This window comes from Neopelma chrysocephalum, unplaced genomic scaffold, assembly GCF_003984885.1.
Source record: "Neopelma chrysocephalum unplaced genomic scaffold, ASM398488v2 Primary Assembly neopelma1_23b, whole genome shotgun sequence".
Classification (NCBI taxonomy): Eukaryota; Metazoa; Chordata; class Aves; order Passeriformes; family Pipridae; genus Neopelma; species Neopelma chrysocephalum.
This window is the reverse complement of record NW_020897692.1, coordinates 190,002-207,161: the sequence shown is the minus strand read 5'-3', so window position 1 is coordinate 207,161 and position 17,160 is coordinate 190,002. Positions and strand designations below refer to the sequence as shown.

At 32.5% G+C, this 17,160-nt stretch overlaps 1 protein-coding gene across 1 annotated transcript in view; it reads left to right on the top strand.

The window, feature by feature from the left end:
• LOC113974765 (glutamate receptor ionotropic, kainate 2) overlaps positions 1-17,160 on the top strand; it is a gene marked incomplete at its 3' end in the record, with an annotated part of 340,470 nt that overhangs the window by 141,049 nt on the left and 182,261 nt on the right. The window contains exons 4-6 of the mRNA XM_027698214.1: positions 2,974-3,155; positions 6,642-6,695; positions 9,654-9,827. Coding sequence (XP_027554015.1) covers positions 2,974-3,155; positions 6,642-6,695; positions 9,654-9,827 — 410 coding nt within the window. The remainder of the gene's footprint in view (positions 1-2,973; positions 3,156-6,641; positions 6,696-9,653; positions 9,828-17,160) is intronic.

The following is a 17,160-nucleotide window of genomic DNA, read 5'->3' as shown; positions in this document are numbered from 1 at the left end:
CTGTTGCCTTTTGCGTAATTGCTTTTTCCGTTGTTTTGGGCCACAGCCCCTTAAGGCGTGCCTGCCCTGGTGTGAGGCACCATGGCCTCATCTGCCTCCCCCTCAGTTGAGCTGTGTGTGGAAAGGAGCTCCCTCCCTCGAAGAGGGTGTCTCCATCCTCAGCGACGGCTTGTGTCTTCCTTCGGTGCTTTTGAGCAGGGCTGCCTCCCTTTGGTGCTCAGGAGATTTTGTCCTGCTCTTTAGCTTGGCTCAGCACCGGCTGGAACCAGCAGTGCTTTCATCCAGGCATAACAGAGAGGAAAAAGTAAAGAGAATGATGTTTGGTTTTGTTTGTGTATGGCGGGTTTTTGATTTTGTTTGTTTTCTGGTTTTTATTTGATTTTGTATTCTCTCCCCTCCCCTTCCTCCCCCCATGAATTATGTTATTTTTCTTCAGGAAATTAATGTGGTGGGGTTTATTTTCTAATAAAACTAAACTATTCTTCACATATGTTATAAAATATAAACACTGCATCCCAAATGGTAGATACAACGTGGAAGGAAACTTCCAGCCTTTGATTTGCATTTGGAAGAGCCAGCTTGTGAAGTGTGATCCAGTACTGGAAGGCATTTACTTGCTTTCAGTTCCCACTAATGCCTGAATTAAGAAATGCTGCTTCTCAGTAATTAACCAAAGAAATACAAGTGTGAGAGAAAGGTGTGATCAGCGCTGACTTATTTCGTTCTGCAAGGTGTTTCTCTGCAGCGAGGCATTATAGGGTGACTGTGGCAGTGGTACTTGCCACCTGTGACACAGCTTCAAGATAGCACCCCACACCATGCGCCCTCCACAGACTGGCATGTCCTCACTCCCTTGCAATCGAGGGGAGTGTTTTTTTTTCCAAAACAATTCTGTTCCGAACTTAGCAAGCTGGAAACTGTTGAACGTATGCCAGTAAAGGATTTCTTCCTTACAGTGAGTGACCAGGTAGACTACTGAAGTGACTCATTTAGTAGACTGGAACGTGTTTTGTGACTTGCCATAATCCATCTGTACTTTATAAATGCTGGTGGCTAGAAATGTGATGAAATATATATGTTAAAATCTCAAAAATGAAAGTATATGTAACTGTAACTATTACTAAAATTAAATATTCTGCTACACGTAGAAGCTACAAACAACAATACTACATGTGAAAAGTTTAAGGTTGCTTGTTATTTCACATTGATGAGGACGGGAGAAAAATCTTAACTTTGAAAGGCCTGGAATTTGTTCATGTCTCAGATCTAATTTATCGCAAAATATGTTTTCAGAAATCTCATGAGTTACTATGTATGTCCTGATAGTTATTGAAGGCATAAATGCTTCTTCATTTGCTTGCATTCACATCTGTGCTGCCCCAGTACTGTAGTCCAGTCAGTGAACTAAAGAGCTGTGCATTCACAGGCTTTCTTCCGCATGTTTTCACACTCTGGTTTCTCTGTTATTTTTCTACCTTTTATACTACTTTCACAATGTGGTCCTGTGTTTATTGGTCTTTGCATCTCTCTCAGATACATAGGTAATCTAGCAGGCAAACACTATGCTTATCATAGTATTCTCCTTGATAGTTTTTAATTGCTCTCGTATTAGTTTCTGCATCTGTAAATCCTCTATTTCAAATTTTGGTGGGATTTTTTCTTTCTCTGATGTAGCCCAATATTGACAAGATTTATGAAGATTACGACTTTCTTTTTATAATTCTTGAACAGTCCATTTCGGCTCTCGTGGAGCTCATCTTCTTGGGTAATGCTCTGGAACAGAACAAAAGTTGGAAATTTTGGAATTCTTGATTTTCAACTGCTGCAGGTTTTTTTGTCGACCATGAAGTAGATGTTTAATTCATAAGGTTATTGAAAGACATTTACTTCAAGAGCTCCTGTAGACCACAAAGCACTTCTTTCCATTGTGTCACAAATCTTGGACCTACAGTAAAAGACCAAAACTGTGTTTTATTGTTGCAAGAAATAGTGATAGATCAAAGGACCTGTCAATGTGTAGTTTCCTACATTTATTTAGTAAAATTTTGTAACTTAGACTTCCCTCAGAGAAAAGCAGCATCCCTTTTCCCCTTCTTTCCACCCCACCTTAAAGTTCCTTGACAACTTTACTGTCCATTCTGTCTCCAAAGGTGTAACAAAGGTGATTGGTGTAGCAAAGGTGATTGGTGTAACACCTGAAAATATGAATAAAACATTCATATGAGGGACTTTGTCCTCTTAAGTAAACAACGCTTTGAAACAACAGTTTGCAGCCAAGAAAGAACAATCAGATTTCCTTTTAACCCTTGATGTATTAAAAATACTCGGTATTTGTACAGAAAATTTGAACACTATGAATCACTCTAGTGTCTTATACAATTGAATTAATTTCAAAGTCGCTTCCAAAAACATAGTAAGTTTTGTTCTGGAGTGGTTTTGATTCCAAAACCTGTGCAGTAGAATAAAGCTGCTTTTGTCTCTTGATATTCTTGAAAAGTGGTTCAGTATAGAAATATGAGAACAGCATTATGTGAGAATGTTCTACAGAGGTGAAATGATTCACAACTTTGTATGGAAACCTGATGGATTAGTTGGGAGATGGGAGACTGGCTAGTCTGATTACAAACTATTACTCTGGAATATTACTTTAATTGAATTAGAATAATTAAATACATTCTTTGAAGAGGAATGTCATAGTTGCATGATAATGCTAGAGGAAGATTTACCTGTCTTACAGTAATCCTAACTGAGTTTGCATACTGTCTGTTAATACTAAAGAAAAAGAGACTTACGATAAAGTGTTGGGAGTGCAGGTATTTTATTGTTATTTTTAATAACATTTTAACATATCAGTTGCGACATACTGACAAGGCAGAAAAATTCAGGAAACTTTGAATGCTTATAATATATTCTGCTGCTCGAAATTTAGGTTCTTGTTTTGATAATTTTCTCTTGACTCCTGTTTTCTTTAAGGTCTTATTCGATTACAAGAGCTCATCAAGGCTCCATCACGATACAACCTAAGACTAAAAATTCGTCAGTTACCAGCTGACACGAAAGATGCAAAGCCTTTGCTAAAGGAGATGAAAAGAGGCAAAGAATTCCATGTAATCTTTGACTGCAGCCATGAAATGGCAGCAGGCATCTTGAAACAGGTAATCCTCGTTTTGCTTTAGAGGGCTTAATCTTTTTCATCCCTAATAAATAAAAGTATTATCCAGACCTAATGGCATTTAACAAGTAGGGGAATTATATGTGAGTTTTATGGAGGCCTAACTGAAAATCAGCCAAGGATTTCAGAGGTAATTTTACTGATGATGCAAATGATAAGTTCTTTAATTATGCTTCTATAAAGAAACAGATTAATCAGTTCATGTTCAGAGGGAAAGGTATATCAGTCTTTCAACTATGAAGAACTTGTAATTTGAATAATTGATGTTTTAAGCAGGGTTTTAAATGCTTGCTTATTTTTATTTTATATAACAAAACTTTATTTATTTATTTATTTATTTGTTTATTTCTTTATTTCTTTATTATTTTTATTTGAAGTCTCCAAGATGCCTATTCTTAATCAGATAGTGATATCTGAATTGTATCTTACCAACAGGTCACATTAGTGTCTTCCACTGGGAGGACAGCAGTAAATATAAATATGAATAAGATGAGTTGGTGAGATACAGCAGAATTCCAAATACTTAACTGGCTTTATATTGCAGAAGCAGATTCCAGTGAGGTTTTCCTAGAGAAACTGGCAATGTAGCAGTATACAAAGGATTTGTCTCATAAAAGAGCTTGCTGTAACCCTGAAGTATGCATAGAAGGCAAGACTTTGTGTATCTTTATTTTAATGAGCTGTCTCCAAAGATAGGGAATTTCTTGTGCTCAGAGACCATCTTCCACACAGTTTTTTAATTGAACTATGACTTACAGTAAGGAGGATAGGAAGAATACCTAAACTAAAACAGGATTCTACATTTCTAGCTTTTAGTGACTTTAATTCACATTTAGATTATGTTTGCTAGCAAACTTTATGGTTTAAATTGAAAACAAAATGTATTTAAAAGTTGGAAATGTGAATCTCATTAAAGGTACTTATGGATATTATTGCAGGTACAATTAAAAGTGCAAGCAAGCATATACTTATACTACAATTTCTTTCTTTTATTGTTCATTAATTGAAAAACTTTTATTAATTCCTAGTAATTTTAGAGCTCTGCTGGGGTTTTTGCTCTTTGCCAAGCATGGGCCAGCCTACTTATTCTAACTGTTTAGCTCAAATCATTAAATGTACATTTAGTTATTTTAAAACCTAAAAAATACAGATGGCAAATGTATTGATGGCAATATTAAGCTGCAATTAATATTAACAATAACTCCATCCAGATCTATTACTTACACTGTACCTGGCAGTTTTTAGGTGAAAGGAAACTTCTGTTTCACAGTATACCACACTGTGAAAAACATATGACTAGAGGGAAATAGGAACAAAAAATTCATCCTAAAAATTACAGAAGGAAGATACAGGAATAATTCTTTAGGAGTGTTTAGATCTTTAAATATTCTGTAGATTTATACTTTTCCATTCAACTCAAATGCTGCAGTGTTTTAAATATGTCTAAAATTTGTAGTTCTGGAGCTGAATGTGAGCTCTTGTTCTCAAAATTGACACAAGGTATGCTAAAACTGTATTTATTATTTAGTGATAATATTCCAAATATAGTGTTTATAAGTGATTGTTGAAAAAAATATTAATTTCTGAAATAATAATTGATTGGGGTTTTTTGTGGGAATGGAGGGATGAATTTGGGGTTTCTTCTTGGAAGGATGATTGGAAAAATTAACAATGAAGTTGGTGAAAGAGAATACAAGTTGAAAATAAAAAGTACCTTGAGAGGCCAGTGAAATGGCAACTACTGTTAAGTGGCCAAAAATGCATGATGAAAAGGAAAAAAAAATCCCATCAGCCAAACAAGCATAATTGAATTCAGGCAAACCTCAGCGGTAACCACATCACCAGGCAACCAGGGAAAGCAGACACGATGTAAAAGGTTAGGAAAGCACTGCAGTAATGAGAACAGAGAAATGACAATGTTTGAAGAAGAAAAGGAAGTGAGGTCTTCAGAAAAGTGAGGAATGAGAAGGAAGAAAGACCTGTAAAAGAGGCAGCATCATCACACAGCAGAGTAAGGAACACGTGTATGATGTTGTGTGGGGATTCTTTGGAGTATGAAAGACCTGACTATATATAAGCAGTTACAATATATGTGACTGCAAATGTGTTACATATATAGAGGAAGATACTTTGGTTTTATTTAAAAACAAAACAAAAAATGTTCTTAAAAAAGCTAACAGTGTTTGTAGTTGTAGAATTTCTAATGAAGTTGTAATATTTCACATGAGAATGTGGTTTTAAGAGAACTTTAATTGCTATTGGAACACTATATCCTAGTTCTAATACTATTGTGGAATTTTAAATACACAAGTATAGGCATTCTTTGGAAAAGCGGTGTGGTTTTTGTCAAAATCTTGTTTAAAATGTTATAAAATCTGATCTGCAGCCAATATTTGGATTAATTTTAGATTTTTTCTTTGGAAAAGAACATATAGACTAATCAGTTTATCAGTTTCCAGACATTGCCACAAATAAACAGGCTCCTAAAACCCTCAAAACTAATAATTCTTCTGTATACAAATTCTGACGTTGTCAGAATTGTATAATTGTGACCTTCAGTGTCTTTAAGGAGATGCATCTGGTAGCAACTTGGGAAAAAATTCCAATAATTACTGGAAAGGAAGAATATATTGCTTACTTCTGTAGCTTTTCTATAGTGCTAAAATTAGATAAAAATCACTGTAGATACTAAATTGACTGAATAAATCATACTGATCTAAGGTAACTTTTGTGCAGAGCATTGATACCAGCTTTTCATGTGAAAATACCCTTAGTAATAAGAGTGATGAGACAGAATCTATTGCTTTAAAATTTTATCTACAAATATTTGTTCTTACGCATTTAAGAGAAAAGTATGGACATTTAAAATGTGCAGTTGATCAAATACTATTTAATATTGAAGGCACTTGATAGATATCTGAATTTATAGCATAATATTATTAATATTTGCTCTTCACTTTTATTTAATTAGTATGTATCTGGCTGTTCAAAATTTGACTCAAGAGAATTTTCTTCCATGGTTGAAAAAATGTATACCTGTATAATATAAGCTTGAGTCCTTCTTTTACATGCATAGTATTGTTCATCAAAATAGAAAAAGGAAATTCCTATGAGGTTATTCATTTTAAAGGAAGAGTTCAATAACGAATGACAATATTGTCAACTCAAATTTTGTGTGGTAACAATGTATCCATTAGTATGTAAAAACCTAAACCTCTTTCACATTTACTGGACTAAACAGCCTAACAATATTCTTTCTATCAGAAGATCTGCTTCATAAATTCCTTTAATAGTCAGTAATCTTCTCTAACTTCTAGGAAATTATTTGCTTGACCTAATTTTAGTATAATTCCAATCTTATAGTCTGATCCCAGTAGTGTTCTTTTGTAACTTTTTATTTGTCATGTAAGTGTGACAAAAATGTATTATGTGACCTCAGAAAAATTAATCTTTTGTTTATTTTTCCAAGGCTTTAGCTATGGGAATGATGACAGAATACTATCACTATATCTTTACCACACTGGTAAGTGACTTATAAAAGCATACTGATGACATCTAACAAAGATGTTACTTTCCTAATTATATTACTTAACAATGTGTAAAAGGTCTCTCTGGAATGGGGTGTGAGTACAAGATGTTTTCTCTGTTGAGTTTTCTTACTTTCAGTGAAAACTCATCAGGATGGCTTAATTATTGTTCAACAGTGTGCCTTGGAAACTGCTAGACATGAAAAACCTGTAGTACTGCAGTTTTTAACTGCAGTGAAGGAGGGTTAAGTACATAATTCATAATTCATTGTTTATATGATGCATTTTGTCCTTTTTATCTTTTGGCTATTTGTATGTGAAGATTAAGGTATTTTTAAAATTTACTCATATATTCCTTATTTTTAATCCAACGTTTTACAAGATAGTTTTTCTCTGTCATATGATTCATGAATAATTTGGTATGAATCTTAACAGCATTTTATTTAACAATCCGCATGAGCTTTTTAGGCACATGAATTATGCAATATTCTTTGGTGTCCAGTGCAAGTGTAACTTAGAAGGAATTTGATAATTCTTGGATCTATTATTTGCACTAAATGAACATTTAAAAATGTGAACGCTCTTACAAACGTAACAAACGTGTATGGGAAGACCGTTTTTGCTGCTCACCACAGCCTAAGAAACAGTTTGAAAATTGGTAAAATAGTACTCTAAGAAATACAGTTGTGAACATTTCTCTGTTTTGAGAGGTCCTTTTGTCTAATTAGATTGCAGTTATTTAAGTTTCTTAAAATACAAGACAAGCATGAGACAGATGTGCCTTGGCGAAACCATGCTTGAAATGACCCATGTTTAAAGTCACATATATGTTTAAATTCTTGTGAGAATGAATCCTTTGTGCCAGAATAGGAAGTTCACCTCAGAATCAGAAAAACCAAGTTCATGGAAAATATTAACATGAAGTAGCTAGAAAAAGCAAAATAATTTGTGAAGTTCAAATGCGCACCCTGCACAAATACCTGTCTTATTTTAGAAGGGTAAGTTATTGTATCACTTATAGATTTAGAATTGCATGCAATAGAATTTCCCTCACTGAATAGGTTTTCCTCCAGAAAAATGGGTTATAGATGTTTCAAAGAATTTTTTATTTTTTAAATTCTTATTTTGCTATTGAGGATAATTGTTTCTTTGAGTGGTATTGCTGCCCATTGGTATTGAATTTTTATTCTTAAAACTATATTTAAAAATCAGGATTTTCTGTCACTCTTAGTTCCTTATTAGAACATTAGATTTTTGAAGGAGATTAGAGTGTTATATTGACTTGGAACTATCAAGGGATAATTTACTGTGCACAAAGATGTAATAGATTTTGATTTTGCAATGTAGCTCTGGAACTTGCATTACAATTTAGCTGTTTTGATATATTAATTGCTTCTTACCTGACATGGTGAAAATCCTGTCAAATAAATTTTCCAGTCACAGTGTTTACAAATCTTCTGTGTAATCTCCTCGTGATTGATTCAGGGTCTAATGCAGTAGCTTATTAATAAACTGACCTGCGTGCATTTGTAGTATATGCATAATATTGTTGTGTATATTTATTATATTCCAGTGTAAACATGAATGTGTTTGGATTAAATAATTACATCCAAGGTTCTGACCTCTTGCACGGTAAAAACTGAGAATTTTTAAAGAGAAAAATGTAACATAGGTTTAATTGTGTTCAACTTTTCCTTTGCAATAAAATGTGTTATTTCTTTACAAAGAGGATACAAATTTGGTTATTTTTAAATGAATTTTGACACCTGCATATCTTTGCTATTATGTATGGGAAATTATATCATAATTATTAGCTATAATTAAAAATGGGTAGTGATTGATAACTGGTTGATATTTTTGTGGTCTGAGTGATGTTAACAATGAATAATAAATTATAATCTGATTTTTCTTTAGTACAATATTTAATCTTCTTCAGGTCTAGCCAGTAAACAAAACAGATTCAGGCAAATGTTATACCTAACACTACCATTTTATGGAAATTTATAATATATTAAACTGACCGCAAAAGTCACATTAAAAATGAGAAAAATGGCTAAGTACAAATTATGGGAAGAATTTCTATGTTCAATAAAGCTAAAATTATGTCATAGGGTAATAATATCTTATGTATAACCCTGATTACATCTTTTTCCCCCTCCATGTTCAAAACTTGATCTTAGACCTGGGTTTCCTAAAGTCAAGTACTGTTTGTACACTATTTCTAAGGATTTTGTCAAAGGATTAGGATAATATTGAGTTTAGTTGCTTGAGCTAAAATGCTAAAATTTGATTTTTTTTCTTTTTCTTTTTAATAATTACATTTACCTCTGTGTGTGTTGGAGGGCTAACTGTACACAAACATACACACATACATATGTATTGAAAACATATTAATTGGCAAAGGTTATTCTTGCAAAGATGTTTGAAGTTCAACGGGTGGCAGTGAAAAATGCTTTTGATTAAATTTAAAGCTATGTATATTTCCCCTTTTCCCTGCTCACCACCCTCCCCTTTTCCCCTGCCACCAATTTATCCTCCTAAGATTAACAAGTTCAAGTTTCACAGAGACTGAAAGTGCAAGGAAACTCTTGTTCTGTTTATTTTATGATTTGATGTCTGACTTCTAGTAAATCCAAGAAGTAGTGATTAATAAAAATATTTAGCAATCAATAATAATATTTAAGCTTATTATAGTATTTCGGCCTAACTAGTAGCGGATACAATTCTGTAACTGGACTTAATGCTTCCTGAAAGACTGTTCTTCCTCTGTGAGTCAGATTACTCCCACTATAAGGTCAGCCAAGTTTCTTGTCCACAGACCCCAGATAAACAGAACATACTTCCTAGCATATATAGGACTGAAAATTTCCATGCTCTCATATGGGGAGATGGTCCAACAATTGAAATAGGAGCTTTAATGTATTAAAGAATTTATATAATGGTAATTTTTTCAGGATCTGTTTGCCCTGGATGTGGAACCCTATCGGTACAGTGGTGTTAATATGACTGGATTCAGAATTCTAAACACGGAAAATACCCAGGTGTCATCTATCATTGAAAAGTGGTCTATGGAGCGATTGCAAGCACCCCCAAAGCCTGACTCAGGTTTGCTGGATGGATTTATGACGGTATGAATACCAGTGTTTGGTTCCTTTTTTTGGGATATCTTTGGGAAGCTAAAAAAATTTTTGACTTTTTGTTTGTTACTACAAGTGTTTAGAGGCATGTAACCAAATAGTATTGTTAACATGAGGCAGGGAGTTACAGTGGTGTTTCTGTTAATATTTTGCAGATTGAATACGACTTTGCAGATTGAATGCTTTTTTTTCAAAATTACACATACCACATTTTTTTTCCAAAATATAGTGCCATATTCTAAATGTCTAATTCACCTAGTCCACATTTCCCTACTTTGCTGGTGAAAATACTGCGAGGGATCATGTCAAATCCTGATAAAAGTCAAGCTAATGACAGCTGTCTCTTTCTCTGTCTTGTGTGTCTTATTAATTTAAGATTCATTTATTAATAACGTGTACTTTTAAATTTCTATATAAATCTTGTTTTTAAATATTTTATTAATATTATAAATAACACCTTCTTACTATCTTTTTCACTTTCTGTGACCTCAGATAGGTAATATATCTGGTTGTTTGTTTTTTCCTTCCACTGCCATTATTCTTTAGCCTCACTTCTGTTTATAAAAATCACAATTACATTCCTGAAAATAAACTTTCATTACTGGGTTTTTGGTGAGTTTATGCTCATTAGTTGGAATTAAATCTGGAATGACAATGTCAGGAAGGGATCTATTTTAAAACATATCCTACATTAGAACCTCTTTAGTCTTCAAATATATTGAAAGATTTACCACTTTGACCATTTAGCAATTTAGGTTGTTGGGTTTTGTTTTGGTTTTGCTTGGGGTTTTTTGGGTGTATCTGTGTTGTTGAGGCTTTTCATGTTCCATTTGAAAAAAAGCAAATTTTGTTTCTTGAAGATTTATATCTTCGTTATCTATCAGTTGTCCAGATAGTGTTAATTAAGCCAAATACATAGTTAATGTTGTGAAAAATTTTTTCTACTGATAAGGTTTAAAGACTATATAGACATTAGTTACTAAATTAAAATCAATATTTTATGAGGTTAATTTAATTTTTTTTAGAGAGTTATCATTTTTAGAGAAAAATACTTTTTTCTTCTTTGTACTTTTGTATATAATATCTTGCACATGATAATTTCAAACATTTTAAATTTAATTTATTTGCTAGTTCTGATAGATACAGATTCTATCATACAGTACTTTAAAAGTTAGATTGTTCATTTCTCTAAATAATTTCAAATAAGCAAATGAACCCCCAAAAATCTGAAAATTGTGTGAAGTGTCCATCTGGTTTATATAAAGCAGCTGCTTATTATTGTAAGTCATTGTTTCTTGCTTCCTTTTTTGCATTAATATTTTCATTCCTTTATTTTTATCATTTTGAATTTAAAATTTGCAACACCACTTCTCATTCATTATATTCGTATATTTTATGCATTGATCAAAGATGTAATTGATATTTATCAAATAAGTTGTGATAGTTACTTTGTGAGAACATAGGGCCATGGTCAAAAAATAATGGAATAATAAATATTGGAATAGAGTTCTGTGGGCCAGTTGCAGGTTTTTCATCTTCTGTGGTACTGTAAAGAAAGTGTTTCTCTCAGAAAAGCTTCTGATGTGAGGCAGAAACCTATAATTGCTAGTACATGACTCTGTAAGAATAATACTTTATGACATTACTTTGTCTCAGGATAGAAAAATATAAAAAAATGCATGAAAAACACAGTGGTTTCTTTTCTTGACCCTTTAAAGCCCTCTGTGCTCTAAGTGGAACCAAGTGTTCATACAGACTGTGATGAATATTTTATGGGGATTCTTTGTGTTGATTAAGCATCTAAATATGCTTTGATTACCTGGGTTTTAAATACTTGAGGGATGCAGATAATGTTTAAAGGATATTTAAAGGGCTAATAATCTTGGCACGTGCTTACAGAGCTTTTATAATCTGGCCCTTAGATACAGAAAAAACATTCACAACATGTCCTTTTGGAAGGTGTAAAAGAAATTCACTTCATGACATCATTGCACAGTGTTCTGTCTGTGCTGAGAATAAAATAAGCTATTTTATTGACTTATGATCAGTGAAGTTGTTAAGTGTGTAAAATTTGACTTTCATGTCACTGATGTTCATGCGTATTTAAAGTCTGAAATGTACTTGGGAATGAAAGATTCTTCACAGATATTGCTGTTATGGAATACTCTGATATGGGCTGAACTGGATTTTTTTTTTAATTTTTGCTGGTTGATAATGGCTACAGCTTAATGGAAAAAAAATCTGCTTAATGGGAGTGCATTCAACTTGAACAACATAGCTAAATGCCATTTAATCAGGTTTTAAACCACCTGAAACTTGTGCCAAATAAAAACCTGGGACGTGGATAATGTATTTAGAGACCTTGGTAAAGACTCACTGCTTTCCATTGGTGTAAAATCAGGCAGTTATGGATTGCAAAGTTTTTAAGCTCTGGTGGTGTTTGTGCTAGGTATTTCTACCCTGGACTTTTTCACCATATCAATTTAGCCATTATAACTGTTAGAACTATCAACATAACTCTGACATTGCTTTTCCTTATTTATGATTCACAGAGTTCCCAGTCTTAACTATTGTTTCAAAGTATTTTCTGTAGGATTGTATAACCTCTAACTAATAATTTTCCTCGTACTTACCTTACTTTTAGTATCTCAATATAATAAAGAGTGGGTATAAAATTTCATCTCACCTATTTGGAATGTTCCAAGTTAAGCTTTCAAGTGGGAATCCTATTGAGTACAATTATAATAGTTTTTCCTTTGTTTCTAGTCTGTTCCTCAGCACAGCTCTGGAAAGGGCGATGGTTTAGCACATCTGAGAGGAAGAGTAATGAAAACCATGTTTTCCATCATATTTCACTCTCCTTTTAAGATTTCTTAAGATTCTTTGCATAGTCTTTGGAGAAAAAAAATTAAACTATTTAATGAATGTTTCCATATTGAATAATTCTATTAATAAATGTTTACTTATTTGTATACCTAATCCATTTTATTATTTGGGAGAGTAGCTACTGTACAATTGACTTTATTCTTTCTGTGACTCCAGAAAATCTGTGGAAATGTTGGAAATCATTAACCATGTTATGTCAGACTATACACACTTTCTTTACGCAGTCTTCTTGGGATAAAACGTGTGCTTTTTTAAATGTTTATAAGAATCAAATAGATATGATTTCTATAAAAGTCTAAACTAATTTCTATTAAAGACTAAATGTGAATATACTTTTATATGATATATAGAAGTCCTGAGGAAGTCTCACTGGTCTACTTTTACTGAAGAGGTTTTTCTATTGTGATTCAAATACTAATAGATCTAATTCATGCTTTTAATAGTTCTCTCATGTTTCTTTAGGTCCAAGGGTAATCAAAATGGTAGTTATGCTCATAACATAGAAATGTTAATCTAAATGTGTTGCTATTCAAGTACATTTGTGTCTTTTTATCTGTGTCACACACTTGTGTGAGTATTCTCAGCAGTCTTGTATTTATTTTGAATACTGTATTTGTATCACCATGCTCTTACTAAACAGATGGAAAGAAAATATAGTGTGTTTAAAAACAAACATTGCATGGAACTGGCATATGTTATGGCTATTGTTTCTTATAATAAAAGTACAGGAATCTGTTAATTATAGTTTTGCCACAAGTAATAAGCAGTGTCTTTAGAAAATAACAGAAGAAAAGAAGGTCAAAGATCAAACTATTGCAATACTTTATCTTTCTTGCTAGTAGAATTAGCTGTATCTAACATTTCTCTATTTCTCATTGTCTTCTTGTTTCTTCTTGTTACTGTTGGGTGAAAAAAGCCCAATGAAATAAAGAATGCACTTTTTGCATTTTAAATCCAAATCTGTTTCTTTTTTCAGACTAGAATAAACTTTGTAATTAATTCTCACTTGATCCTGCACTTCCTGATTTAATTCAGCAATTCATAAAAGTGAGTTTTTTAAAATTTGGCTTACATATTTCCAAACAAAATCCAAAATGTCTCTAATCTGTCAAAATGTAACTGTTAATGTTGTTTCAGTCATGCAGTTCCCTGTTTCTCACCACCTAATTTCACTTGTTAGCAGTCCAAAATGCACTGTTATAAAGTTAGACTCCGGACAGGGTGGATCGTTAGCTTTTGCCCCTTGTGTTATCCTGTTACTGAACAACTTCTAACTAGATTGAGGATCTTTAAACGATTCTCTGATATATAATATATTAATTTTTATTTTCCACCAAGTTTAGACTGAATTCTGAAATTTGAAAGTGTTTGCTACTTAGCAACCACTTGAACAAAATGACATGGCGTTAGTAAAGCCACATTATTTTTTCAAACAGAATATGGTTTCTTCTTGAAAAATGAACTTATAATGTAAGTTAATAAAAAACTCAAACAAACTAGAACAAAATAATAATATTTAATTTATGTAACTTGAGATTTTTTTTTCTTGCAAAGTTTAGATTTGGAAGGGTTCATGCTTATTTTGGCCGGGAGTAAAAATTGAATTTTAAATTTTCCTGTAAGATGGAAAAAAACCTACTTAACTATAATGACTGAATATTTTTGTTAAATTCTAAAAATATTTTCATCTGTACTGTATAAACAGAAAAATATTCTGGAAAACAGAGGGATCATGTACTATTTTAAAGAAAGTTTACCTTGACATACTTTATTTATTGGTTTTGAGTCTGTACAAGTAGCACACAGAAAGAGGAAAAAATCTCTGAGCATAAATGTACTTTTAGATTTATATATGCCAACCATGACTCAAACCAAGCAAAGTAGAGCATGAAAAAAGTGTTATGAGTTCAGACTTCTTTTACTCTACAACTCTTAATCTTCACAGTTTTCTTTGCCTCAAGTCAGAATTTAACATGCATAATTAAGATGACCTAACAAGCTCTGCTGCTTCATTAACATAAAGTTTTCCTTACTAATTGCTCTTGCCTATCATCCAATTTAGCTATCTGCTTTCCTCTTGTGTAGAAAGGAGTTTACTTTTTTTTTTTCTATTAATTCGATTCTTTAATGTTCACTTTAGTAGTTTTATATGGCAGGTGCAGAGAAGTACTATGGTACTTGTTGTATGTTATCTCAAAGGTCAATATTTAAGCGTTTTTCTCAGAAAAATCACAGTTTACATCTGATACGTTTTGTACTCTGCCTGGCAGAATGGAGCATAATTTAGTTGTGCATTTTCTCTTTCAATCTTAATTATCTTCTTCGGTTTTTCACTATTTTCTTTTTTTTTTTTTAATTTTATCCTTTCTTTTCTGGACATAGTCTGCTTTTCAAGTATAGGTATTCTCCACCACAAAACATAATATTTTCTCAGTAAATGGTAATTGAAAAAAAAGTACTAGTTTAGAGTGATATTAAATAATGTAGTTAAAAAAGCATATATTTTTTGCATACACAGAATGGATTTATGGTTCATTTCTGTGTATAGGATTTTCATCTGGTTCAAAAAAAGGGAGATGAAATTTTATGAACAAAGTTTTGAAGATTCTAAAGCTGGTGTTTAGACTTCCTTGGATAAGGAGAATAGATCCAATGACATTTTCTGTAAATATATAACTGTAGAGAAGATGCAAAGATCATGAGGAAAAATGCTAATACTTTCATACATTGTCTTCAACTGAAGGAATACACAAATGACTACATTCACAGAGCTGTCTAAGAAATTAATTTGAAACTAGCCATTTTAAGGGATATAGTAAAAATCCTGAAATTATAACTCCTTTGGTATTTGAGAATGGAAATAAAAGAGAGAATGATGTTGGATTTGTAAAATATTTTTCCCTAATTAGCTCTCCATATTTGCACACCTAATGACTTGGGGGACACATTTATATATTATATTCTTTGTTTGTTCTCTTTTTTTCCTGATTGTAAGAAAGCTTCCAGTAAACAACCTCTCAATGTTCAAATCTTATGACTGTTCCGTAAAATCTAATCCACATAAATGTTCACTTTCTTGGCTTTATGGTTATGTTGGTTTAATATTCTCAGAAATTTTGTTGAATCCCAGGGCAATACAAAGAATTGGTAAAAAAATGTAAGGTCAAGCAGTGGGTATAGATGGATAACAATGGTGTATTTTCAGATTCATTAATCAATGTGTTTAAAAACCCTAAAGTCCTGTAAGGAATTGGACAAATGTATGAAGGCCATGTCAAATGGCTACCTGTAACCAGGTGAAAGAGCCTGTTAATCAACAGATCCTTTTGGCTTATTTTTAGTAAAGGTTTTGAATCATGTAAATCAATTTGGTTAAGCTAATACATTTGGAAAGTCTACTTTTTTCCATTATGAAGTTTGGAAGAGTTTAAGAGGGTAAATAAAGGCACTGAAACTGTAGCAATTATAGTTGGAAGAGCTGTATGAAACATAAAAATCCAAAATTAAAAAGAATTTATTCAGTTCTTTTATCCTGATATAACCAAGGCTTATTGATGTTTTCACTGAAAAAGATAAATAACTCCCACGTCAGATAATTGGACATGAATAATACTCTGGGCACTCTTATACTGCTCTGAAAGAAAAGTGTGTATTTCTCAGGTTCAATACTCAAAAAACAACAACAAAAAAAACAACTAATCAGAACCCAAACCAATCAACCAAACCAAACCAAAATCTCAACTCCCAACAATTTTAATATAGATGTCTCTAATCCATTTTAGTCAAGGTTTAGGTGCAAAGCATGAACCAAGGAAAAGTATGAATAAAAAATATAGAGTGAAGTTGTGACAAATGAAGAGATTAGATTTAAACTTAATCATCATCAGCATCATCATTATGTTAAAATTAATCTCCTAGTTACTGACTCAAGAAATCGGGGAGATGCAAACCTGGAAATATGCTCTATTAGCATTATTAGTATTTTGTATATTTAGTTCCATTTATTTTTTAATCTAATTTTATTCTGTACCTCAATTTGTTAGTTTCTTGAGCAGTGTTCTCCAAAATTAATTGCTTTGCATTCCTCCTAAAGGAAGAAAAAAATTATGGTGCCATTCAGGGTTTTCTTTCAGTGTACCTCTGGAGTTTGCCTTACTCTATTCATCCTTGATGTGTTTTCAGTGACAGCATAAACTGATTTAACTAGTGAGGTTATTGCACTGGGTAAAAATTCTGCACTGAGTCAGAAAGTTCTGACATTTAGGGTTTTTGCCCTTTAGGCAAATAGACTTTTACAGTTACTTGGGGGTCAAAAAGAATGCATTAATTGCAAATATAGTATTTTTAAGCTTGTTCAATTGGTGGCTTATTCCCTGCTAATTCCTTTGTGTATGCTTTGATTTTTTTTTTTTAAATAACGAAGTATTTCATACTTGTT